Raw genomic sequence first — 26,086 nt, forward strand, 5'->3', positions numbered from 1 at the left:
TTTTATGCAGTGATAAATGTTGGAGGTTTTTGGTTTTTTTTTTTTAAACCAGTCCTGTGCTTGAGCTCAAGGCCTAAGCACTGTCCTTGGACTTTCTCAGGGCTAGAGCTCTACCACTTGAGCCTCAGCACCACTTCTGGCTTTTTTCTGTATATGTGGCACCGAGGAATCAAACCTGGGTCTTCATGCATGCTACCACTAGGCCAAACTCAAGGCCCCTGGAGTTTTTTTTTTTTAAGCTTTTCCTTTGTACAATTATTTTGGCTAATAAAAATACATACTATGATTTAAAACAACAACAGCAACCCCTGCCCCCAGATTTTAGAACTTTGTTCTTGCTAGACAAGTACTCCTTGCCCCCACTTGAGCCATGCCCCCAGCCACTTTTTACATTAGGTATTTTTCAAATAGGGTCTCATTTATTATGCTGGGCCACTCTAGATCATCATTCTTCCATTTCCACTTCCCAAGTAGTTGGGATGTCAAGTGTATACCACCACAACCAGCTTTGTATAGGCTGTGATAAGATCTTCCAAGACTGCTCTTGAACTCTTCTTCATCTCTGATTCTATAGCTATGATTACATCGAATTTCAGCTACTCACTATACTAGCAATTAAAAAAGAGGATACACATTCCTTCATTTATCTATCGAATAATACTTTGCCCTTTCAGATTAATTAATTAAAAAAAGAGAAGGAACTCTACCTTTTCCCTTCCCTGTCTTTCCACTCCATTGGTAAGTACCAATGGAAGCTGGTATATTTCCTTTCTTTCCATATTTTAAAATTCATATGTAAATATATATCCATGAATGCTTTATTGTTTTGAATGTTTAAAATTTATATAGATCTTATTTTTAAATAAAGGTACAATTATGAAAATATTAAATACACATTATATTGTCTCTCTGAGTTTTACTCATATTGATACACAGGGACAATTCATTTGAACTACACATCGGATTGTAGCTACACTGGGTATTTGATCTATTCATTTCCTTGTCTGCGGTTCCACCTGGGCTTTTATTGTTATGGAGTGTGCTACAGTGAGTATTTTGTTGGTGGATCCTTACACATTATATGCTTCCTCTCCTCCAAGGTTTATGTCTCAAATGTAACTATTGAGAGTTCCGATGGTGAGTGCCTATTCCAGTGTGTCTTATAAACAACAGGGACTCATTTCTCACACTCATGGAGTTTGAGATGGAGCTGCTGTCAGTGTCAGGCTCTGGTGATGGCTTGCTTTCTCATTAGATGGTCGTCTTCTCTCTTTAGCCTCACAGGGGAGAAAGGGTGATAAGGTTTTCCAGAGCAACTTTTGTAAGAACTCTTACCCCATTCACGAGGGCTTTACCTCCATGACTTAGCACCCTTTCCTCCTCCCTGCCGCCTAAAACAGGGGCTCCCTTCCTTTCACCATCATCCTGATGGGGATAAGAAGCATCTGTATACCTGACACTGCCAATTTTTTCTTGCAATACTCTGGTTGTATACATGTACACTTTTACCACGTGTTTAACAGAAACTCCATTTTCTTGTCTCTGTCTCCCTATTTCTTTGTCTCTGTCTTTCTCTGTCTCTCTGTCTCTATCTGTCTGTCTGTCTGTCTGTCTGTCTGTCTGTCTGTCTGTCTCTCTCCCTCTCCTTCTCCCTCTCCCTCTCTCCCTCTCCCTCTCCCTCTCCCTCTTCCTCTCCCTCCCTCCCTCCCTCCCTCCCTCCCTCTCTCTCTCTCTCTCTCTCTCCCTCTCTTGCCAGTCCCGGGGCTTGAACTCAGGGCCTGGGCACTGTCATTGGACATTTTTTGTTCAAGACCAGTGTCCTGCCACTTCAGCCACAGTGCCACGTCTGGCTTTTTCTGTGTATGCAGTACCGAGGAATTGAACCAAGAGCTTCGTACATGCTAGGGAAGCACTCTACCACTAGTACACACTCTTGGCCCTCATTTTCTTATCTCTTTACCTCAGCTCATGAATACTTAAAAAGAGTGAGAAATAGTAATACCATTTATTTTCCTGTTTGCTGGTCATTTTGGAAAAAAATTTTTTTTGTTGGTCATAGGCCTTGAACTCAGAGCCTGGGTTTTGTCCTTGAGCTCTTTTTTTGCTCAAGGCTAGCACTCTACCACTTTGAGCCATAGCACCACTTCTGGCTTTTGAGTGATTAATTGCAGATACGAGTCTCACAGGGACTTTTCTGCCTGGGCTGACTTTGAACCACGATCCTCAAATCTCAGCCTCCTGAGTTGGTAGGATTACAGCAGGTGTGAGCTGCTGGTGTCTGGCAAATTTTGAGAATTTTTCACATTTGTCATGTTTATTTTCTGTAAATTGCTGATTTCTCTCCTTTGCATTTTTATGTTGTTTGCTGAAGTCTTCAATTTTAAGAGTTTCTTATATCACCTAAAAAGTCAATCTGTGTGGGCTTTATGCTCGTGTTATTATTGGAATAATGTTTAGGCATCAAACTTGTAGTTTTTCATTTCATTGTAGGAAAATGTATCTATGTTTCCCATGTGCTTTGTGCTCCTTAGCTTGGTTTAAACATCTCATGCTCTGGATATCTTACTGTTGTTTTGCTATATTTTCTTCTGAAAGTCTTATAGTTTCTTTCCTTCACCTGAAATTCATGTGTGGAAGTGTTGTAAATGTGAGACTTAATTTTATTCCCGCCTGTTGTAGATATTAAATAATTTTTCCATCCATCTGTAATGTCAACTCTGTTGTTTACCAAGCTCATCTATAGACTTTGGAGATTTTAAATCTTTTTAAACTTAGGAGATTTTAAATCTTTTCTCCCTTGGTCTAGTTCTTGGTCCTCACACTAGCACTGAATATTTTAGTTGACATAGTTTCAAAATAGTTCTGTTTTAAAAACTGAAGGGCAATGGGTACACTTTAAAGTTTATTATATCAAAAGGTACAGTCTGAATTTTTTTGTTATATTCAATGTTGTGCAACCATTACAAAGACCAAATTAAGAACCTTTTCAATATCCCCCAAGAAACCTTAAACTCCTTACCTATCATTCTCAAGCTACCCATTCACCCTAATCCCTGGGTAACTGTGAATCTATTTTCTACCTTTACTTTTCAAGATTCACACATGTTGAAGCATGTACAACATTGATTTATATGCTTGAATAGATTACAGTGTATGGATATGACATAAGATTTTCTACTTTTGTCTCTCATGATTAACAGTGTTATAAGTTTCCAAGTTCTTGTATGAACACTTTTTTAAAAAAAATTCTTTGGCTATTCCCCTAAGAGAAGAATTGTTGGGGTCATCTAACAACTTTGTTTACTATGATGAGGAGCTCAAGTATGGACTTGAGCTTAGGGCCTGAGCACTGTCTTTAGACTTTCTCAAGGCTAGAGCAAGCACTACTGCTAGAGCCTCAGCACCACTTCTATGTATGTGGCATTGAGGAATCAAACCTGGGTCTTTGTGCATGCTAGGCAAGCACTCTACCACTAGGCCAATCTCCCAGCCAAGGAGCTATTTTCTATTCCCATCACCAGGTCTTCCTCACCCTTACTAGCCTTCTTAAGTTTCATTTAAAAATTGTAGCCATCTTGTTAATTGGTAGGAATCAAATAGGTATCAAGTCTTCCAGTATTTTTCATTTCATTGTAGGAAAACGTACTGGTGTGTTACGTGTATTTTGCGCTCTTTAGGCTGATTTGACCATTTCATAGTCTGGATGCCATCATGTCCTATTGTCAATGACTGATGATACTGAATATGTTTTCATTGGCCATTGTGTATCTTCTTTAGAAAGTCTCTATCCAGGTCCTTGCCAGTTTTTAAACCAGTTCTTTTATTGTTGACTTGTAGAAATGACTACTATTCGTGTGTAGTACACAAAACAATTCTTCTCAGCCTTCATTTATCTTCTTTCTTCTCTTCAATCTTAAAACAAAACATATCTTTTTCTTTGGTCAGTCCCAGGGCTTGAACTCTGTGTCTGGGTGCTGTTCCTGAGCTCTTTAGCTCAAGGTTACTGCCCTACCCCTTGAGCCACAACACCACTTCCAGTTTTCTGGTGGTTAATTGGAGATAAGAGTCTCGTGGACTTTAGTGCCCAGGCTGGCTTTGAACTTCCATCCTCAACTTTCAGCCTCCTGAGTAGCTACGATCACAGGCATGAGCCACTAGTTTCCGTCTTGTTCTTTATCTAATAGGATAAATTTGCTATCTGTCATCAATACATGTTTATTTTAGCAGATTTTTTTCATTGCCTTTAGAGGGAGATTACTGAGGGAGAGGGCTGCTGTCTTCCAATTGTGGCTTTTCATCGATGAACATGGTATATCTCTCCATTTGGGTTTTCTTCATGTCAGGTGTACTCTCTTCTGGAGAAATTCACTGCTGCTCAGTTATGCACATAACATGCCACAGCCATTTCCTTTGAATGTTTGCAATGCTGGGCCCTTTGTCAATCACTTCCATTTTCTTTATGTTGGTTTGAGTATTGATTTCTCTTTTCTGATTCTTTCAAATCCAGACTCCCACTTACTGGGAAGAATCCTCAAAGTATTCAGATCCATTATCTTGGGAAAGAACAGAGAAAGTACTCTCATCTTTCCCTCAAGTGTGTCAGGAAAGACAATAAAAAGTTTGAGTTGAAGCTTAGGATACAACTATTGAAGGGATGAACTTTGTCACTAAAGAGTCTTGCCACATCTTGAAGATATATAAACTAATATTCTGTAAGCCAATGATATTAACAAAAGTATCCTATAAGCCAATGATATTAACAAAAATAGTTGTCTCTTCTAAGCTTACCTCTGGTTCTATGCTGTAGGGAAGGTAAGACAACCCTTCCTGTACAGAAATGGAGTGGGTTCTCTGTTATGGAGACATAAAGCAAGGAGATGACCACTGACTTGGAAGAAAGTTGTAATCAAAAAATATTCTCAGGAAACTCATATGACATGAGAGCTAGGAGGTAGAGGTATGGGGCCGTGAGTTGTCATAGAAGGAACTGATTTTGTTACTCCCCTGAATAAAACTGGTATTGTAGAAATGAGCTGAACAGAAAGGATAGCAAGGGAGACCACGGGAGGAAGAGTTGGGGAGGAAGAGCTAGGACTTAAGATCAGGTACCAGAATGCATGACAGGACTGACTTGGGCTTATCATCCAAGCTGAGCTTGGGCCCTCTTTTGACCCATCATCAGACAAAAGTGCATTGGAAATGACTTCCACCCCTCCATCCTGTATCTGTAACTCCATCCAGCATCCTCAAAGAAGGCCATTCTGGTGCCAACTGTTTCTGAGTGGTTTCACCTTGTAGCCTCTAGGTGGCGCACCTGAGTTCCAGCCACTCTGCTCTTAAAAGAGCAGAGGCTGCGCGAAAGAGGCTAGGGAATTAGAGATTGTCCTGGGAGTAGAGAAAGGTGAGCTCAAGCCCGTGTTTTAACATGAATAAAGAAAACCCAACCTGATTTCAGAGGAATGATGCAAATCACGCTTTACAAGTAATATAAAGGACTCTACACTAAAAGATACAATTTTTCATCCAGCCCATATTTCTTGAACGTCTGGATGTGTCTGAAACTGTTCTAGTACTGCATATAGTGCTTGGCACAGGAAAGCTCCTGCCTGCAGTTCAGAGATGGGTTTGGGGAAGGCAGTGAACCACCAGAAATGCTTAGGTGCAAGGAATAGTGGGAGACACAGGGCGAATCAGTAATAAGCCTGAGCATTCAGATACGGTTACCTACAGCAGAATTTTGCAAGATGGCATAGGAACATCCCTCCTCTCTTCCCCCTCCATGAAATCCAGCTAGTGGAACAGGAATAGCAAGAAGAGTGCATTGGGGGCCAAGGATAAATGTGGGTCCAGTGGCAGGTAAAAGATAGACTCTGAAAGTTGTGCGTGAGTCATTCCATGGAGCTATTATTCAATGCAGGGGTGAGTGATGCTGCAGTGACACGAGACCCACCATAGTAGGTTGAGCTGTAAAGTGACAGAATATTAAGTGGATAGACTGATTGGACTCAGGGGAGACTCAAGGCAGGGAGACCAAGATAGAAACAGCATAGGTAGCCATCCAGGGCAGAGATATGGCCTAATCTGGCACAGTGGTGATGGGGATGGTGATGGAGTTTGGTGACTGGCTGAGCACAGGGGTGGGGGAGATGGGAGGAGTGTCATTGGTGCCAGGTCCTTGGCCTAGCTGACCAGTCACATGGCCCGAGATGGCTCGTGGAGCCCAATACTGATGTTCCCTTGACCTCGCAGCTATTTTTATGACTTTTCAGAGCATGGAGTAACCAGAACTGAACTAATAAAGTGCCACAGTTCTGCTTTAATGAGCAGAAGAAAGTAATTTGTAATTAGCATATACATTATTTGTACATAACGAGTGCTTCCAGAGTCCTTGTGGGGGTTGTTTGTCTTCCTAAGTATTTAAACCAGCCCCCTCCTTTCAACCATCTTGTTTGCTCTGTTTATTTCTACTATTTATTCCCACAAATACACACAAGTCCATGTGCACACATATGCACATTCATTCACCTGCAGCCATGCGAATATTGTGTGTAGCCAGGGAGAGACACACGAAGGAACACGTGGTGAGCTTCATTCACACATGTAACCCAGTTCCAGGTGCATCAGCATGACCACTCACACCTACACATAGATACATCTGTTTACACACACGTGGCAGGAAGGGCTGGGAGTTTAGTGGGTTCGTCTCTCCTCAAGTATTGGTGCTATCAGGCCCTTCTCATTTTGGTCTTGCTCAAAGATTTGAGGTTTATGAGACATTGTCCTCTTGGGTGCAGCCTATGTTCAGATCAGCTTTGTACAGATCAGCTACTGTTAGGTAGTACTGCCTTCCCATAATGCCACAGGGCCCCTGGGCTGGTGACCGATTCATAGACTAAAGATTATATATTCACCATGGTAACAGGCCCTAGTTGGATTCATGTCTTTGAGCCCAAGGTTCTGCTTGATAAAACAGGTGACATGTGGGTCCTAGTTAGAGAGTGTCATGTTTTAGGGTCCCCATGTAAAACAAACAAAAGCTCTGCATGGTAATAAAGGGCTATAAAGACAAACAACACATGCCAATGCTACTCACACACCAGGATTTCCACCTCTGGCACCAGCACTTCAATGTTAGGTTTACCGTCCTCTTTTGCAGAGAGAGGGAAACTAAAGTTCAAAGGAGTGAAAGGATCTACGCAGGGCTTCTCAGAATGAACTGGAGTACGGATGAGTTTCACACCATGCAATTATTGCTTTTCCTTGGCTCATCCATCATTCACTGTCCTGTCCTTCTAACCTTTTCAAGACCAGTGTCTGCGGGATCAGATAGGAATAGATAACAGAGCTAGTGGGAGTCCTCACGGCTTCTGAACAGTTAGGAGACATCATTCTCCTGGGGACTGAAGAACACAGATGAGAGGCATTATTCATTAAGGATCAGAGAAGATAGTTTCTGGGGAAAACCCGACTTGTCTTTTCAGACTTTGGTGGGTATTTCGGATAGGACTCCATGGACACATCTAGTAGAGAGAGCTCTTATTTCTCTACTGATTACAGTGAGTGATATATCTCAGGTTCTTCTTAGGTGCTATGCTCCTGAAATAGACCATATGTTAAGAAAATTTCTTTACGGTGTTAGAAATGTCATAGTCCTTACAATTGTTTTTTAACGTGTGCATTTAGTCACTTCCATTTATTGGCCACTGATTATCTTCTGATAGTAAATGTGCTTAGAACAAGGCATGGGAAGATTTGAAGAAGACATCAGGCCACTTTTGATTTATATGATTGGAGACCTTATAAAGTAAGAAAAAAGGAATGCAAATTCTTTCTTTCTTTTTTCTTTTTTTATTGTCAGAATGATGTATAGAAGAGTTACAGTTACATTCATGAGGTATTAAGTATATTACTTCTTGAACAGCAGTACAAATTCTTTACAACCATCTTTTTTCCCCCCATTTTAACCTTAACATGTGGATGGTGATAGTAAACAAAAGTGATATCAGCTGACATTCCTGAATACTTTCTATTAATCAGGTCCCACAATGGTTTCAATGTCCAAAATACTGTACATGTGATATTGTCACCACAGTCTTAAGACAGTCTGGTACCAATGTGTGCATGCCTGCTCCTAATTCCATGTTGAGAAGTGAAGTCTCAGTGAGATGAAGGGTGTGGGGACAGCCTCTGTGAGTAGAGCCCAGGTTCTCTGACTGTTATCCAGGAGCAGACGGGGTTGGGTCAGGATGCTTGGGAAGCACATATACTAGCTGTGAACTCCATGTCGTTGTGGGGTCCTCAAACCATTAGAGACCATGCTTTCCAACCAACTCATGGTGGGGTATCTCACTTCCAACTCAGAAAGAGGAAGAGAATCCCTTGTCTAGCTGGTAGTGCTTTGTTTTTAAATCTATTTTATTTTTATTTGTTCTATACATTGTTGTAGAGATGATGTATAGAGAGGTTACAGTTACATGAATCAGGTAATGAGCACATTTCCACTCCTCACCCCTTTTTTTTTGACAGTCGTGGGGCTTGAACTCTGAGCCTGAGCCTTGTCCCTGAGCTCTTCAGCTCAAGGCTAGTGCTCTATCACTTGAGCCACAGTGCAATGTTCAGTTTTCTGGTGGTTAATTGAAGATTAAAGTCTCACAGACTTTTGTGCCCAGGCTGGCTTTGAACTGGGATCCTCAGATCTCAGCCTCTTGAGTAGCTAGGATTACAGACATGAGCCACCAGCTGTGCATTTCTTTTTGAACCATGTCACCCTTTCCCTTGCTTTCTTACAGTTTTCCACTCCCATCCCCACCCACAAGTTGGACAGTTCATTTTCCACATAGTGTCAAGTGAGTATCATGGCTGTATTTGTTTACCCTTTGTCCCATGTTTTCTGTGTCCCCTTAACCTCCCAAAGACAAACAAACAAGACAAAATGAAAAGACAACAAAAGTAGCAACAGCAACAAAAATTGGCTTCCATTTCTTGGAGTTGATTTTGTAAAATATTATTATTATTATTATTATTATTATTATTATTATTATTTGGTTTGTCATGGGGCTTGAACTCTGGGCCTGGGCTCTGTCCCTGAGCTCTTCAGCTTAAGCCTACCGCCCTACCCCTTGAATCACAATACCATTTCCAGGTTTCTAGTGGTTAATTTGAGATAAGAGTGTCATGTCTTTAGTGCCTGTGCTGGCTTTGAACCATGATCTTCAGATCTCAGCCTCTGAGCAGCTAGAATTACAGGCGTGAGCCACTGCATCAGGCCAATTTTGTTAAATATTATTTTATATGATTATATGCACATAGCTATTGAGCCTTTTCATTTCACTTCTGTGATTACCCTTCTTCAGTCCTATTCATGTGAGTGTCTAAAGACCTGTATAACGGTAGGGCTTTATTTTTATAGTGTTTGCCAATTTCCATGGTGTCAACACCATATCACAGATATGAACTGAGTTAACAGTTGGGAGAGAAAAGAGGAAGAAACAGAAGGTGAGAGGGATACATATCAGATACATACTTAACAACTGGCTTTCTGAACTCTAGTCCATAGCTGGGCCCAAGGCCCTGGAAATGAACCTTTTGCAGTTCCTTGGGCTCTAAGGAGCCTAGGTCGTGGGAACAGAGAACTTAGAAGAAAGCTATTTCCAGGCAATTTCTCCATTGCCTCAGCCTGTATGGACTGAGGTGTTTTACTTCTTCCTTTGCTATCCCCAGGGAGAGAACAAAGACTGGAACCTCTAATCTCTCAGTAAAAAACTTTGAAAGGAGAGGAAGGTAGCTAGTCTACCACAGAGAGTTGGCAGAGCTGGGTGTCCGGAGGCCAGCGCCAGGGGCTTTGAGCATGGAGCATGGAGCAGAGCTGGCAGGCTGGGAGGAAATGGCTGGCGGAAGGCCTCTTGGACCTTCTATCCTGTGTCTGTCACTCTCACATAGATTAACGAGCTCCAGGATGCCCTTGGTGCTGGCTGGTCATGCGCAGGCCCTCCCCAAAATAGACAGGACGCCTGGTGCCTCTGTGACAGTCCTGGCTATTGTCTTTATGAGCCTGGTGGGTTCAGGGATCACATCCTAACACTTCCTTTCTGTGCTTAATCACCATCCTGATGGATGGAGACTTGCATGGATTGCTCCCGGGGCTGTTGAGAGCAGGATAGATTCTGGAAAATCAGGCCCTGTCATGTGTATGTGGGTGTTTGCCACTAGAAAGGGGGAAAATGGGACCATTGTAGAGAGTCTCCAAGGACTCAGGTCCTTTTTTTGCTAAGGCTAGCCAGGGGAGCAGGTACCATGCTTAGTGTAATTGGCCACTTGTAGGAGCCATGTCTGGGCCAGACATAACCACTAGGGGGCAGGCCCAGACAGCAGGTGGGTCAGGCTAAATCCTACAACTGCTCAAAATGCCTGTGAGAGGTCCCATATCCACTGGGCGGTCCACTCTAGGGCCTGGAGTTCTCTGCAGGTTCTGGTCAGCTATAAACAGAGCCAAGACAAAGGACACTCTAGAGAACCAGGAGAGTGGAGATAGGGAGCCAGTGTAGACACTTTCATTGGTGGTAATAGGGTGCTAAGCGGCCCCTGCATCTAGACAAGAATGGAAGGTAGTTTCTCCCACTGTAGTTGGCAAAAATGGTAAGAAAGAACATCAGGCCGGGCACAGTGGTTTATGCCTGTAATCCTAGCTACTCAGGAGGCTGAGATCTGAGGATCGAGGTTCAAAGCCAGCTGGGACACTAAAGACCATGAGACTCTATTTCCAATTAATCACTAGAAAATGGGAAATGGGGCTGTGGCTCAGGGATAGGGTGGTAGCCTTGAGCTGAATAGCTCAGGGACAATGCCCAGGCCCAGAATTCAAGCCCTATGACCCACAAAAAGAAAAAAGAAAGAAAGAAAGAAAGAAAGAAAGAAAGAAAGAAAGAAAGAGCATCAAGGACAGGGAAAGCCAGTCTAGATCAGAGTCAGGAACCATTGTCTGGGGCCCAGCAACAGAAGCCAGATGCAGAAACTCTGGCTTGAGGGGATGTAAGTCCCCAAATGGTCCTTCTTGTTTGTTTTCCCTTAGGCCTACCTAGCTAGGTGAGCTTCCTGTTGGTACAGTGACAGGATCTACTTATTTCTTTTTTCCTAGCTACTCCAAAGAAGTTCTTACCCTTTCTATGCTTGGATCTGTAATATTTGGCCTTGTTTGATTCTAGAAACTTGTGAGCCCCAGGCTGCTGCCTACCCAGAATAGAAGTTCTGAGGCTATATTATAGAGGTGATGCTAGGGACCAAAGAAACTTGGGATTCACACTGAGGAGATAAGACTGGAGACTCCGTCTCTCCCAGATCTACTGGAAGGCCTGGGTAGACTCAGGGACCTGTAGTATCCATCTGTCCACCCATCCATCCATCCATCCATCCTCTCATCCTTTCATCCCCCACATCTGTCCCCTCATCAATCCAGCCATCTATTTATTAGTCTACTTAATGGGCCCTGCCATCTATCTCTCATTCCTTTCCATCTTTCCATCCATTTCTCCATCCATTCATCTATTCTATCAAGATAAGACATGGAGGCTTACTCCAGGCTGAGGTCTCTTTTGGATGGTGAAAATACAGCAGTGAAAACTCTCAGAGCTCCAGAGAATTACATTTGGATAGTAATACCTGGTGACAAGCCAAATCACTTATTCTGAGTTAGGGATGGGAATATAGGAGCCTATTTTTCAGCTTTTGAGGTAGCAAACCCCTTCCCTTTTTCACACACACACACACACACACACACACACACACACACAGAGGTATAAATGTGCCTGTAGATGTATGTCAAAATATGCTCACAATGAATCCCCCTTTGGTTTAAGGACCATATGTATATCCTATATGAATATAATCTATCACATATATGCACCTGTGCATATGCATGGGCACATGGGAACTTGCACATATTTGTCCATGCGTGAGTACACACCCCAGGACTGCACAGGCACACATCTGCACATCACTCATGTGGGCCACTGGTACACGCACATAACTATGCACAAGTACCTGCCCTTAGGATCCACGTGCCCATACTATCCAAGTACCCACGTACACACCTATCCAGGCACACTGCTCTCACACACATGAGCTATTTGCATGAAAGCACCCCCTCTGACTTTGACCTTTTCCCCAAAGCTCTAGTATCCTCCCGTTTCCCCATCTTATCCCCAGGAATTATCCATATCTCTGACAAGAGAATGGGTTACAAATGCAGCCACAGAGCTGTTTTGACATTTTTGATGAATAACATTCAATACTATTAATTGGAACAATTGCTTTTCATTTAACTAAATCACGGGAATTGCTAAACTAAATTGAAACGGAATGTAATTTTGCCTCGCACTGCTTTAATATGGGCCTCTAAATGTCTTCTCCCTGAAGGATTAGTAACTTAATCACCCAGCAGTGATAACTGCCTCCCAGGCTCAGCTGGGAGGTTTCCTGCTCTCCACAGCGGCCTGCCTGGGATCAGGCCCCACTCCTCCCGCCCCTGGGCTTCCTCTCCCTGCATTATTCATCATAGGGGACACAATTCTCTCTCTTCTCTGAGTCTCAGAGGCAATCTCCATTTTCTTTCACTCTACTCAGAGGTGTGCAGTCTGCCTTAAGCTCTTGTTGCCCTGGAAGCCCAAATGTGAGTTTAGACTCTTAGAGCTTCTCTGATCCTTGTAAATGCTGTCCTGAAAATGCTGGCTCTGGAAAGTTGTGACCTCTTAGATCTCACAGGGCAATCCAGAGCCTGGACATGGGCCACAAATTCTTTGTCCATTGCCTGGAGTAGCAAGGAAAGCCTTAGCCGGATGTGCTGTTGCTTATATTGCCTGGGAGAGAGGGTTTCCAGTACCTGAGAAATTCAGAAAGAGCCTAGTGAATGAAGACAATTGATGACTCTCACTATGCGACCCTCTCTACTCCCGCTAGAATTCCTTATGCATCTGGTGCTTACTGTGTGCTAGCCATTTGCTATACACGACTTCAAATACACATTTACTTCATTTCATATATTACTTCCATTTGAAACAGTCTTATGGAGCTATGCTTTATAAGTGTATTTTTTATTAAAGAATTTATTAACATTGATTTTTACATCATATTTATAAGTGTATTTGTTTTACAAATGAGCATAAAAGGGCACAGATTTGTTTTTCTTTTCTTTTTTTTTTTGGTGCCAGTCTTGGGGCTTGAACTCTGGGCCTGGATGCTCTCCCTGAGCTTTTGTGCTCAAGGCCAACACTTTGTTACTTGAGCCACAGTGCCACTGCTAGGGTCTGGGTGGTTAAATGGAGATAAACCTTCCTGCCTGGCTTCAAACCTTGGTCCTTAGATCTCAGCTTCCTGAGTAGCTAGAATTTATAAGCATTAGCTACTGCCTGACAAAACTGTTTTTTGTTTTTTTTTTTTAAGCCTAACTCTGTTTCTTAAAGCCTACCTGGGATTTCACGGGTGTAGATATAATAGTAATACTAACAAAAGAACGTGCATTGTCATAAGCAATTCTGCTAAAGACTAGACTTGCATTTACCACTCAACTTTGAAGTTAGGTCACATTTTTTTTGTTGTTTCATTTTTATAAGTAAAGAAGATTCCACAGATGTGGAAGTCACAACAGTGTGGGTGTACGCATGTGAGTGTGTGTGTGTGTTTGTATGTGTGTATGTGTACATGCATGAGCATGCGTGTGTGATAGAGCTGTGATTCTGGTGTGGGACCTGATTTGACAAATGTCTCTTGGTGAGTTTCTGAATCTGCTTCCCCATCCTTGCCTCTTCTCCTTTAAGGCTGCTGGGTAAAACTAGGCCTTGGGTATAAGGCCTTAGATGAGGGTACTAGTCCACGCACAGGAAAGGAATCATAAAGAGCTGGAAGATGGTACACAGTGATTTACTAGGAAAGTATAATTATGTCTTGAGGGGTGAGGTAGACAGCTGAGGTGAGGATTGACTGCCTGGGATATGTTGGAGTGTGGGGGTATCCAATAGGCTGGGATTATTTGGTGGTAAGAAATCATAGCCCTCCCCTTGTGGTCCTCCTCAAATGCTTATTTGCACAGAGGCTGTCTAGGTATAAGAAGGCGAGATGCCTGTGCATAAGATCTTTTTCAACCTTCCTATTCGATCCGCTTGGCCCTTCTTGGCTTAACATTGATATGGGGGAGTGAAAGGCCATGACGGTAGCCATTGTCTCAGGGTATGGCCATGGGGTGGAAGGAAGGTTAGAATGGAAACTGATTGGCAGCTTGGGTCAGTTCCTTTTCTGCTTCTGTTTACCTAGATATCTACTCAAACAAAATTCTGAATTGAGCTTTGAGCTATCAGTCTAAAACATCCTGGAAAAGTAGGGTTTCTGTATCTACAGGGCTTAACATTTCTTGGCCCTTACTAAAGGGATGCGTCTGCACCAGGCATTTTGTATAAACTTAATTCAACAAAAAAACCCACAGAATTATTGTTTTATTATACTATGAAAACAACTGGGATTATTATTTGCATTCTGTAGTCCAGGGAAGTGAGGCTGGGACTTCTAATCTCTAAAGTGCAGCTATTGGTGACATTGGACTTTCCCCATTTCTGTGGGGAAGCCTGGGCATGCCCATAGAAGAGGGCTCCGTAAAGCTTACTGAGTCTGACGCCAACTGAAGGTGAAGCCTGAAGCTGGGGACTCACTCATGGAATCTTGGGTCACAGTCCTATAGGGGCTGTTCAAGTCTTCATGTGTAAAATACAGATTCACACAGCCCTGACTTTTTGGCCCCCTTGAGGGTGATTGCATGGAGATTTCAGGATGAGCCTACAGAGCAGGGGCAGGTCCACAGGCACGACCGTGATTATTCTTGCAATTTCTGCCAGTTTGAAAGGCAAATCTCTTGAGTTGAACACTGCTGACTGCCCAGCCAACCCTAGCCTTCTTCTCTACATCTTCTGCTGGTTTTGCCCTTGAGTTTCCCATTAATTTAATAGGCCTGGACATAAAGGAGCCAGTTGTTCATGAGATCCCAGAGTCAATCAACAATCTTCCCTTCACTGCTTCCATTCAGTAAAATCGATAGGCATTGACTGAACCCAGAGCCTGCTCAGGGCCCTGAGGCTGCCCTTGAGGAAGTTTCAACCTTTCCAGGCTGAATAGTTAAGACAGCCTTTCTCTGCTTGTAAACCCTGGCCCAGCAGCATCACCAGAGCCAGTGTCAGAAATGTAAATATGTATATTCTACCCATTCAAGAAAGTCCTAAATCGCCCCCACCCTGCCCTGGCATGTTGCAGATCAGCAATCTGTTATAACTGTGTCTCAGATCACACTAAAATAGCGAATGTTTCAGAAACAAAAGACCGCAGAGCACAAGCTCCCTGTGGAAGGAATAGTTGAGCCTGTGGAAGTGGGGGAGGGGGAGGGGGACTCTGCCGCCGGCAGTTACAGGGAAGTGTGTGGGCTGGGAAACCCTTTTCCTGTGGCTTCCAAGGGAGGAAGCAGGGCTCAATGAGTCAACGTGGCACCCTTCGCCAATCAAGCAAAGGTCCTTTCTCCTAGGTGTACCCGTACTTCTGGTCAGTGGTCAAGGCTGATTCTCAATCTTCATTAGTGTTAGGAAACTGAGTCACGAGGGTATTAGGATAAAGAAAGCGCAGAAAACAACCTCAATAGACCGGGTCAACATGAATGGAGAGGGATGCCCTGGTGACTTGGGGAGTCAGGAGACAGGAATGTAGCGTAATGGGGGCAGAGTAGGAGGAGTTAGGAAAAATGGACAGGGAGCAGAGTCCCAGGTAGATGGAGGGTTCAAGGAGTTTCAGCTGGTGGGGGGGTCTATTGTTTGAGGAAGTCTCTGGCCTTGCCTCTCAGGCACCTATCACCTGAGAGGGTGGGGGAGTGGGCTTTCATATTTAGATTAAGATTCTTCACTGGGAATTTTGGAAATATCCCTTGGGGGAAGGATAGGCAGGGGGCCAAGGGTGGGGAGCAATATGAGTTACAAGAACAAAGCAGTTTCCCATCAGTTAGTCCAGCTCAGTCACAAGGCTTGGGCACTGAGGTACGCTGTGGGTATTTCAGAGGGCAAGGCCTGATGCTGTCTAGCTTCACCCACAGATGGCTGCCTGCATGGCCAGTAGCCTCACTGCATTACTGTTCCTGGGCCTTGGACCTTCAGAAGTCTACATGAAACAGGCTGCAGAGGGTCAATAGGAGAATTAAGGCCAGCAAAGCCAAGTGATCTGTGTAGCTGCCATGAGTAAGAGGAGTCGTCTAGCCCGGAACAAGTGTTAAATGGGAATTGGCTCCTGAGATACAGAGAAGCCACATTTAGAGAGGTCAAATAGGGAGTCTTTATTAGAAAGTGAGAGACTGCAGGTTGACACATGTCCCCTCAAAACATGCAGCTTAGCATACACTTTACTGTTAGGAAACTGATCCATGAGGATAGCAAAGAAAGAGCAAGATCAAAAACAAGATCAATTCTAATGGAGAACTGAATACTATGACGACCTGAGAGTCAGAAACACGAGGCATGGCGCAATGGCAGCTGAGTGGGTTGAGGCTTACGGTCATGGTCAGGGGGTGAGGTCACAGGGAGCTGGAGCATTCAAAGTCTGAGAGCTCATGGTATATGTCTAGAAGGTCCAGTAACCCATTGTTCAAGACCTTGCCCCTGCCTCTAGGAATTTATACACATTTATCACCTGGGGGCAGGGCTTTACCTTCATCCACCAAAATGACAAAACGGCGCTGGCTAGAGCCAATTCCCTATCATCTACCCTGTTGCTAAGGTGGCACCAGTTAGACTCAATATCTGTATTTCACCAGCACAGGAGAACACCAAACAGGAAGTTGATAACCTGTCACCGTGCAGTTCTTTTAACAGACCAGGGATGGATACAGATATAAAACAATGAATCACCTAGTGTGGCCAGGGTTTAAGAGAAGGCTCTTATCTCCAGTCTGTTCCTCAATCAGCACCTTGTCAAGTCTCCCCCTTGGGAGAGAGACTCTCTCAGGCATTCCCCAAGGCCAGCCTTCCTGTTCTTGTGACACAGACTATCTGGGCCTGGGCTTTAGAACCTCTAGATTCTGGCTCACTGCAGTGACCTCTCGCTGCTGAGAATACAAACTCCATCCCTTGTACGCTTTTTCTTAGGACCAACATGCTCTGGCCATATTCCTTAAGGCTTCCTGGGTTTTGTTTCTTCTGCTGATCATTGGAACTTTATTTTCATTGTTCTTAGGGCTTTATAATAGGCCTTTGGCTTTCCCCCCAAGTTTCTCTCTTTCCCAAAAAAGGTGACTTATGGAGGTGTGTCTGTGAATGGTGTGTGTGTGCAGGGTAGGGGTGAAACCTGGATCATCTCTTTTCTGTCATTATTTTTTTTTTTAATATCAAGACCAACTCACCCTATCAGTGAACTCTTACTTCCACTCCAACATCTGCTATTACCATTTTTGGATAAAGTAGAGGGAGAAAAAACACACTCAAGTTCAACCCCAAGAACTAGATAAACTGGAGCTGCTAGGTCTACATTGGAGCCATTACCTAAGCTACAGCTCTAAACAAGGGCCGGGCCTACATTCCCTAGCACATGCAATATCCATGGTCTCTGTAGTCAAAGCTGTAATAAGATGTCAGTTCGCAGCCACCTTCATTCTTTCCTGCACCAGAGATAGCTGAAATCTCTACTCCACTGTACTAGAAATACTAAGGGGTTACTCAGTTGCATTTTCTTTGCTTTCATAAAGAAAGAAAAGATCATGTGCCATTCATTTATTTTGTGTATATGTATGTGTATATGTATATGTGGGGGAAGGGTGGCATGCATGCACATGATCCATCTTGGTACTTTATGCTGTACCCCCATAACTCCCATTTATGTTTCTCTATGTTGGTTTACCCTTTGCCTGCCATATATTGAACATGCCAAAGCTGCTTTCAGCCTGAGTTCCTGAATAACTATATAAGCACACAAAACAATTCTGCTGACTTTGAACCTCTTCCCCGGACAATTACATTTATTTATTTATTTACTTATTTACTTATTTATTGTTGGTTGTAGCACTCAGGGTTTGAGTGCTTTCTCTGAGCTCTTTTATGCTTTGCCACTTTGAGCCACAGCACTACTTCCAGTTTTCTGGTGGTTAACTAGAGATAAATAATAGTTTCATGGACTTTGGGGCCCAGGCTGGCTTCCACCCAAGATCCTCAGATCTCAGCTTCTTGAGTAGCTAGGATTATAGGTGTGAGCCACTAGTGCCCGGCTGTACTTTCTTTTATTATTTTGCTGGTACAAGGGATTAAACTTAAGACCTTTCTTGAACATGTTCCATTTGCTTGCTCATCTGATGTTCTACCACTTGAATCACGCCTCTAGTTTAGCTTTATGCTGGTTGTTTCAAAGATGAAATCTCACCGAATTTTCTGACCTGGCCCCTTTTGGACTGTGATCCTCTGCATCTGAGCTTCCTGAGAAGCTAGTATAATAGGTATGAGCCACTGGTGCCCAGCTTAGGTCTCACTTTTAGGCTATTGAAATTTAAGGGTCAATTTGTTGCAAACATTTTGCCTATGTATGGCATATATTAAATCCTGTCTGGGAAAGGAAGAGTTTCTGAAGTTTTCCCCAAAAGATGTCCCACCCTCTTCTGAACTTGAGATTTCATATCCACAGTTATGATTGTCATATAGCGAATTTACCGTATAGTAGAGAGATTAACCAGGCCTGCTCATCCTAGATATGGATGATCAGTCTACCATGTATCTTCTTATGTACTAATCTATCTTGGTAGATGATTAAGCGTAGTCACAGAAGCCCTTAACAGCAAAGACCTGTCTCTAGCAGTTTCTTTCAAAGAAGGACAATCCAGAGAAACTTGAAGAAGAGTGGACTGGGTGTGCCCTCATTGGTTTGATGGAAGGGTACATGACAAGAAAGCAGAACTCTTTGGCAGCAGAGCACCAGCCCTTGCTGAATGCGAGGAACATCTGGTCCACAGATCTAGACCTGTATGGAGCTGGATTCTGCCAAGAACCTCAGTGAGCTTGGAATGAAATCTCTCCTTTGAGCCTCCAGAAGAGTGTTCAAGGTCTTATGGAGAGCTGTTGGGATGACTGCTTCTTGCCTTGTGAGACACGGAGAAGAGACAACCCCTACTCCCACAGGGGTTTTTTACTTAGGTAACTATGTGACATTTAACGGGCCTTGTTTTAAACTACTGAGCTTGTAGTAATTTGCTGGGTAACAATTGAAAGTCAACATGGTCCCTTAAAAAGAAAAGGTTCAAATTTTATTCATGTGTGCACTGAAGTCTTGGGGTTATTGCATGTGTGAACTTAGGCAGTTTCTGCTGATTGGACAAATGGATTCCTGTTAGAGGTGAGCAAGAATCCTCAAAGGATAGATCAATGATCTTAAGCCTGCTTTGCAAAGGGGCTAAATAGTTAATATTTAGGCCTTGAAGGCCTCTGTCACAGCTATTCAATGTCATCATTACAGCACACTGCTGCATACCGCTGCACGTTTGAGTCCATGTCCTAATAAAACTTTATTTAAAAACAGGTGATGACCAGATGTGGCTTGGCAGCCCTAGTGCATTCCTTCCTGTTGTAGATTATTGAAAGATTCAGTACTTGCATCAAAAATGTGAAATCTTGTGCATATCATGATATGATTTAAGGCAATGTTTGGCAGACAGAAATACTTCTTTAACTGTAAGAAATACTTCTTCAGGCTTGATAGTTGGTTTGGGTCATTCCAGAACACACGGTACTTCTTGGTTCTAGGGAGATGAATTCCAGAAAAGAGATCTCCTGTCTTTCTTTGGCTTTGGAGAATTGTGCCATCAACCTGCCCTTACCTGGCTTGCCCCTCTCACCCTGAGACGGCCCTAGCAGAAGGACCCAGCCTCCAGCAGTTTGCAGGGTAGGAGGTCAGGCAGGCTGCCTCCAGCTGAGCCCCTCCCCGTGCCTGAGCCTAAGTGTCTCTGGCTAGCCAGTGGCAGAACGGGTACAGTGCTTATGGGCCTGGTCTGCCCATCCTTCATGAATTTTTATTAAACAAAACTGTAAGCAGATTGATTTTGTCCTCTTTTATTGCATTTTTATTTAATTCCCTTCCATGGTGGAGGCTCCATCATGTTACTGCAGAGTAAATCACTCCAGGGCATCAGGCCAAAACCACGGAGAAGGGCAGGATCCGGCTTCCCAAGAGCACATTTACCACATAAGAACCTTTATTAGCAGAGACTCATTGATTTTTTTTTCCTTTTTTCGGGTCATAGCTCCTTCACCATCCTTTAACTAAGAGTGAATCTACAAAGTTATGGTGGAGAAGAGACTTGGCGAGGCCAGGGTCTTGGGGTGCTGGCTCTGGTCCAGGTCTGAGATCTGTACCACCCACAGCTTCTATGAAGCTCCTACTATGTGATGAGCATGGGGTGTTTGGGTGAGGAAGAGTGAGAGGTACAGTGGATGAGAAGCTCATCCTCAATTGTGTGTGGGGGTATGTGTACTCACGTGTGCACACCAGTACTAGAGCTTGAATTCAGGGCATCATACTTTTTCTTTTTTTTTTTCATTCAAGGCTGGTACTCTATCACTGAAACCACATCTCTACTTTTGGATTTTTTTTTTCTGGTTCATTGGAGATAAGAGTCTCTCAAATATGTCTGCCTAGGCTGACTTTGAACTTTCAGCTTCAGGTCTCTGCCTCTTAAGAAGAATTTACAGGTGCAACCCACCAGCTTCTGACTTACCCTGCAAATTTCATATGCAAAACCAAGACTGAGGGTTTTGTTTTTGTTTTTGTTTTTTGTCTTTTGATAGCTTCTATTATACATTGTAAATGTATAATAGAATTCTAAGGAGCCTGATGCCATTGAAGATTGTAGAGCAGGACCCCACCTTTATCACAAAGGGTGGAGGAAGAATGTGAACTGAATTTGGGGAGAGTTATCAGTTAAAAGGGGTCTGCTGTGGGCTAGCCTCAGGCAACAAGAGTGTGGAGGGAGGTATGGGAATAGTGGACCTAACAGAGTGGAGATTGTGCAAACCAGACTAGAAGTGGCTTGGAGTATTTTTTTCATATATTTTTATTGTAATTAATAGAAGGGTTACATGATATTTGCCAGATAGAAGGTGCATTAATTCACAAACATTGATAACCTTTCACATGTCTTGATCCCCATTTCCCTTCCCCCCACCCCCAGGAGTATTTTTTTTTAATGTCAATTTCAAAAAGAAGGAAAAGCAGATTTGAGGGAATAAAAGGAGAGCTGAGCTTTGCAGAGGTTACGTAAGAAGGAGAAGAAATATCTATGGGTTTTGTTGTTGCAAATGTAATGTGAAAACATGGCAGAAAATTTGGAAGGTGGAAGCGAGCACAGAAAAAGAAAGAAAATAAGACTATCATCACCGTAGAGGTGGAGTTCAGTTTGCCTTTGAAATGCTGCATTTTGGCACATTTCTTTCTGGATAGGAAGTTATATGGATCATGCTACTAAATGGTCTTTAAAAAATATAATTCTTAATAGCTGCTTATCACCATCTGGATATACCAAAATTGATTTCCCATTCACCTATTGTTGGACTTTTACGTGATTGATATTTTCTCCATGCTATAAATAATGCCGTGCTGAACATCTTGCTCTCTGTACCCTTGCCTGCATCTCTGATAAATTTCTAAAGTACAATTATTGAGTTGAAGGTTATCATTTTTTAAGGCTCCTAATTCATATTGTCTGATGTTCCTTAGACACTGACTGACTATATGTGCACATTCTCTCACAGCTCATCCATCTACCGCTGGATTACTGCTGCATCTTCTCCAATTAAAAAAACATCAGAGGGGGGAAAACAAGATGAGGGGCAGGGGTGGGGGGAGGGAAATGGGGACCAAGACATGAGAAAGGATATCAATGTTTGTGAAGTAATGCACCTTCTATCTGGTGAATATAACCCTTTTATTAATTACAATAAAAATATATGAAGAAAAAGTAATAAAAATATTACAGATATTACAAAAACATCAGAAAATATCACTGATTTTTCCTTTGACTTTCTAACTACTAGTACTTGAAGAGTAAACAGTAATGCCAATTGGTCATTTTTTACTTCATTAAAGTGTTGTATCTTTTTATAATAATGCTATTGCATAAAAATTACTTTTGTATGTGTGCTGGTACTTGGGCTCAAACTCATAGCCTCGTATATCTTGGCTTTTTGCTCAAGGTTTGAGTTCTACCACTTAAATGGCACATCTACTTCCCAGAGTTTTGCTGCCTAATTGAAGATAAGAGTCTCTTGGATTTGTCTGCCTGGCTGGTTTAAAACTGTGATCCTTGGCTCTTAGCCTCCTGAATAGTTAGGATTACAGTTGTAAGCCTCAGATATCTGATTTAAAGTCTTTTCCTTTTCTTTTTTTCTTCTTTCTTTTTCCTTCCTTCCTTCCTTCCTTCCTTCCTTCCTTCCTCCCTCCCTCCCTCCCTCCCTCCCTCCCTCCCTCCCTCCTTTCTTTCTTTCTTTCTTTCTTTCTTTCTTTCTTTCTTTCTTTTTCTTTCTTTCTTTCTGTTTCCTCTGGTGCTAGTTCTAGGATTTGAACTCAAGGCCTTGGCACTGTCCCTGAGCTTTTTGACTCTATCACTCGAGACACAGTTTCACTTTCAGGATTTTGGTGATTAATTGGAGATAAGAATCTCATAGACTTTTCTGCCCAGGCTTGCTTTAGAACCATGATCCTCAGATCTCAGCCTCCTGAGTAGATAGGATTACAGGCATCAGCTACCAGCACTTGGTCTGGCTTAAAATCTATTTTTTAACATATGAATTTATAGCAAGTTTTTATAGTTAGGCCACTAAAACTTTGTCCATCATTTATGTGGCAGATTTTGTTTTCCATTTCTCATTTATCTTCCAAAGCTTTCCATGGCATTTTTGACAGGTAGAAGACTTGATGTTTTATGTAGCTCTTGCCGTCAATCTCCCTGATATATTTTCTCTTCTGTTAGAGTTTGGAATCCTGTGATTTCTCTTAATTATTTGTGGTGTTACTTCCTTTATTTACCCCCTCATACATGAAGCACTGGACTTCAGTGGTCCTGAATGCAGGGATTAGAGGGAGGGTTTGAAATTTGAGTCTCGATCACCCACTAACTGTGTGACCTTGGATAAGTTGCTTAACCTTGCTGAAGCTCATTTTTCAGATCAGTGATGGGTCTGGGAATGACAGGAAACAATGTGTATAGTCTCAAATGCATTATTTGGGTAATAGCAGACACCCAGTATAAAATATTTTTGTATGGGAGCTCTGTGAAGTGGGTACAGTTTAGATTTCCATGAGGGCAGAGATCTTACTTATCTTCATATCTCATGTCCTCATGTCTGCGGACTTGTTCTTAGAATGTATTCTCAGTGAATGTCAATATATGTCAGAAACAGACCATATTTGTAAATTGGAAGGGCCAAAAAATGAAAATACTCACCTCCGAGAATCTACTTGAAGATGTTAGATTCTTTGTGAGGAGGGGTGAACCTTGCTTCCAGAATGTAGAAGAAAGAAAAACAAGCAAAGAACAAGTGAGCATTGTTCTCTCATTAGCTATAGCTTACCATTTGGGCTGTGGGTCTGGCTAGTCACCTCTGACCCTTGACCGTTGACCTCTGGCCCTGGCTCAGGCCTATAGGTTATTGTTTCATTTTCTTGAGTCTGGACATAGAGAAACTTTAAGAGCTGAGGGTCTTTGAGGTCATTTGGTCGGCTCAACTTCCAGCATTTGTGTTTTAATTGCCAAACACCCCCCCACCCCCAAAGGAATGTGATTTTAAAGTCTAGGATAGAAAAACAGATCTAGGTGGGGAGTAGATGCTGTGACTGAGAGACAGTCAGGAGGTCAGACTTCCTGTTTTGTAGGCTTTGCACATGCTGTTCTTTCTGACTAGAATAAGATTCTACCTCCTGTTGCCCAATTGCTTAGGAGACTTACCTGTTAGTTTTCCCAGACCCTTTTCTGACAAGGTCATTTTGTTTTCTGTACTTCTTAAATCCATGTACTTCTATGTGATAGCACACATCTCACTTAACCTCAGGAAATGTATAACTGTTAATGTTCATGTCCTCCTATTATTATTCTCCGTGAAATAGGAGTAAGGCTATATGGGGAGTTGTTCCTTGGTCTGTCCCGAACTTACTGAACAGCTGATGCCGTAGTGAGAGGGAATTGGATCTAATGTCTTTCTTTTTATGTAAATAAAAAATTTATCATAGATCACTTTTTTAAAACAGGAAAAACATGAAAGAACAGATAGTTTAAAGGATAAAACAATATATGCCCATTATAGTGCAAGTTAAAGTACCACATTCTGACACAGAGATCTAGCCATCAGGACTTCACACAATGTTACAAGCACTTTAAATATGTCTTTTTCAGTATCTGTAAAAGATGAACATGTGAACACCTTAGGATCCCCAAGTTCTATTTCAAAGATTAAAGCAACATAACTATAACCCCTTAGTGACATTTATTGAGCTGGTGATAACATCTTTAGTTGTTATAGTATAAAAGGGAAAATTATACTGACTAATAGCGAAGTAAAAATGAAATAACAAAGTGAAATGTATGTGAAGACATATACTTGGATTAGTGCTACTGCAAATTCAAGAATTGTTAGTAATACTAAAATGATAAAAGTTACTATAGATTATAGATAGCACATTCTAATGTCTTTTGTGAAACAAAGATTTATTATGCCCATTGCCTGCTAGATACAGCCCTGGGTAATGGTCACACACGTATGTGTTCTACTCCCTATAGAAATGTTCATCTAGTCAAGTAACAAGACAGCTGGAAACTTGCTCATTTCAATGATGATAAAAGCATTTTCTACATTGGAATTTGATGGTTTTTTAATCCAAAGATAACACCTTTCTGCTTGGCAGTGACAACTCTGGAGCCCGCACATTTTGTTGGTGATAAAGTCAGTAGCTACGAATGAACTTGGAATCCTGTCTTAGGTTTTCCTCAACCGTGAGAAGCCATCTATGTGGCTTGGTCATCTTACCAAATGGGAATTTTCAGCACCTTCCAACCAGTGCCAAGTTGCTTGCCTCCCTAAGTTTCCTTTTTTAAAAAAGAACACACTGAGGTCATATACCGGTGCTCATACTTGCAATCCTAGCTACTCTCAGGAGGCTGAGATCTGAGGATCAAGGTTCAAAGCCAGCCTGAGGAGAAAATTCTTTTTTGTTGTTGTTGTTTTTTTTTTCATATATTTTATTGTAATTAATAGAAGAGTTACCTTATATTCACCAGATAGAAGGTGCATTACTTCACAAACATTGTACCCTTTCTCATGTCTTGGTCCCCATTTCCCTCCCCGACCCCCACCTCTCATTTTGTTTTCCTCCCTTCCCTATCCAACTTCAAATAGCCAAATACCCATATGTACAATATATCAGATAACAAGGTAAAATACTGTAACAATATGAGATAACCAAGGGAGAGCAAAAGAGATGAGAGATAATAAAGTACATTAAGGACAACAATCACTCATTATATGGCTTTTGTTTCTACATCCTGGAGGTCCTTTCGTTTAGTGTCATTCTATATGGCCTTATGTATCTAGGTTTTACTCTATTATAAATCTCTGCTAGGAGAGCCCAAGATGTCTACTGATTATGACAAATGAGGGAAACCATTGAGCCCATGTTTCTTTGAATCTGGCTTACTTCACTTAATATGATTTTTTCCAAGTCTCTCCATTTCTGAGGAGAAAATTCTATAGGACCCTTATTTTCCAGATAACTAGCAAAAAAAAAAAAAAGCCAAGTCAGGAGGTGAAGCCCTGAGTTCAATCCTCAACACCAGGACATTCATGTATGCATATGTGCGCGCACACACAAACACGGGACTAAGAACTCATGTTCTGTGTGAGCCTATCAGATTTAAATTACATCCAGCTGTCACATGCCCTTTCTGTGCTGTGGGTCCACCCAGGAAGCTAGCTGGTCTAGATGGAATGAAGTCCATGAGTCTGCAGGGAACTTGGAGAAAAGCTTCATTTTCTCCTGTGCCCTGCAAGGCTGC

The 26,086-nt window shown here is 42.4% G+C and overlaps 1 protein-coding gene across 20 annotated transcripts in view; it reads left to right on the forward strand.

The window, feature by feature from the left end:
* Positions 1–26,086, forward strand: part of LOC150050474 (uncharacterized) — a 542,379-nt gene that overhangs the window by 131,115 nt on the left and 385,178 nt on the right. For 14 of the 20 annotated variants that reach the window (XR_016538651.1, XR_016538652.1, XR_016538649.1 and 11 more), the window contains one exon: positions 8,790–8,846. The exons of the other annotated variants lie outside the window; for them this stretch is intronic. Coding sequence is in view for 10 of the 14 variants with exons in the window: in XM_090352362.1 (XP_090208488.1) it covers positions 8,790–8,846 (57 nt within the window). In the remaining 4 variants the exon portion in view is untranslated. The remainder of the gene's footprint in view (positions 1–8,789; positions 8,847–26,086) is intronic. 20 annotated transcript variants of the gene reach the window in all.

Source organism: Megascapheus bottae, chromosome 18 (assembly GCF_031878675.1).
Source record: "Megascapheus bottae isolate mThoBot1 chromosome 18, mThoBot2.hap1, whole genome shotgun sequence".
NCBI lineage: Eukaryota > Metazoa > Chordata > Mammalia > Rodentia > Geomyidae > Megascapheus > Megascapheus bottae.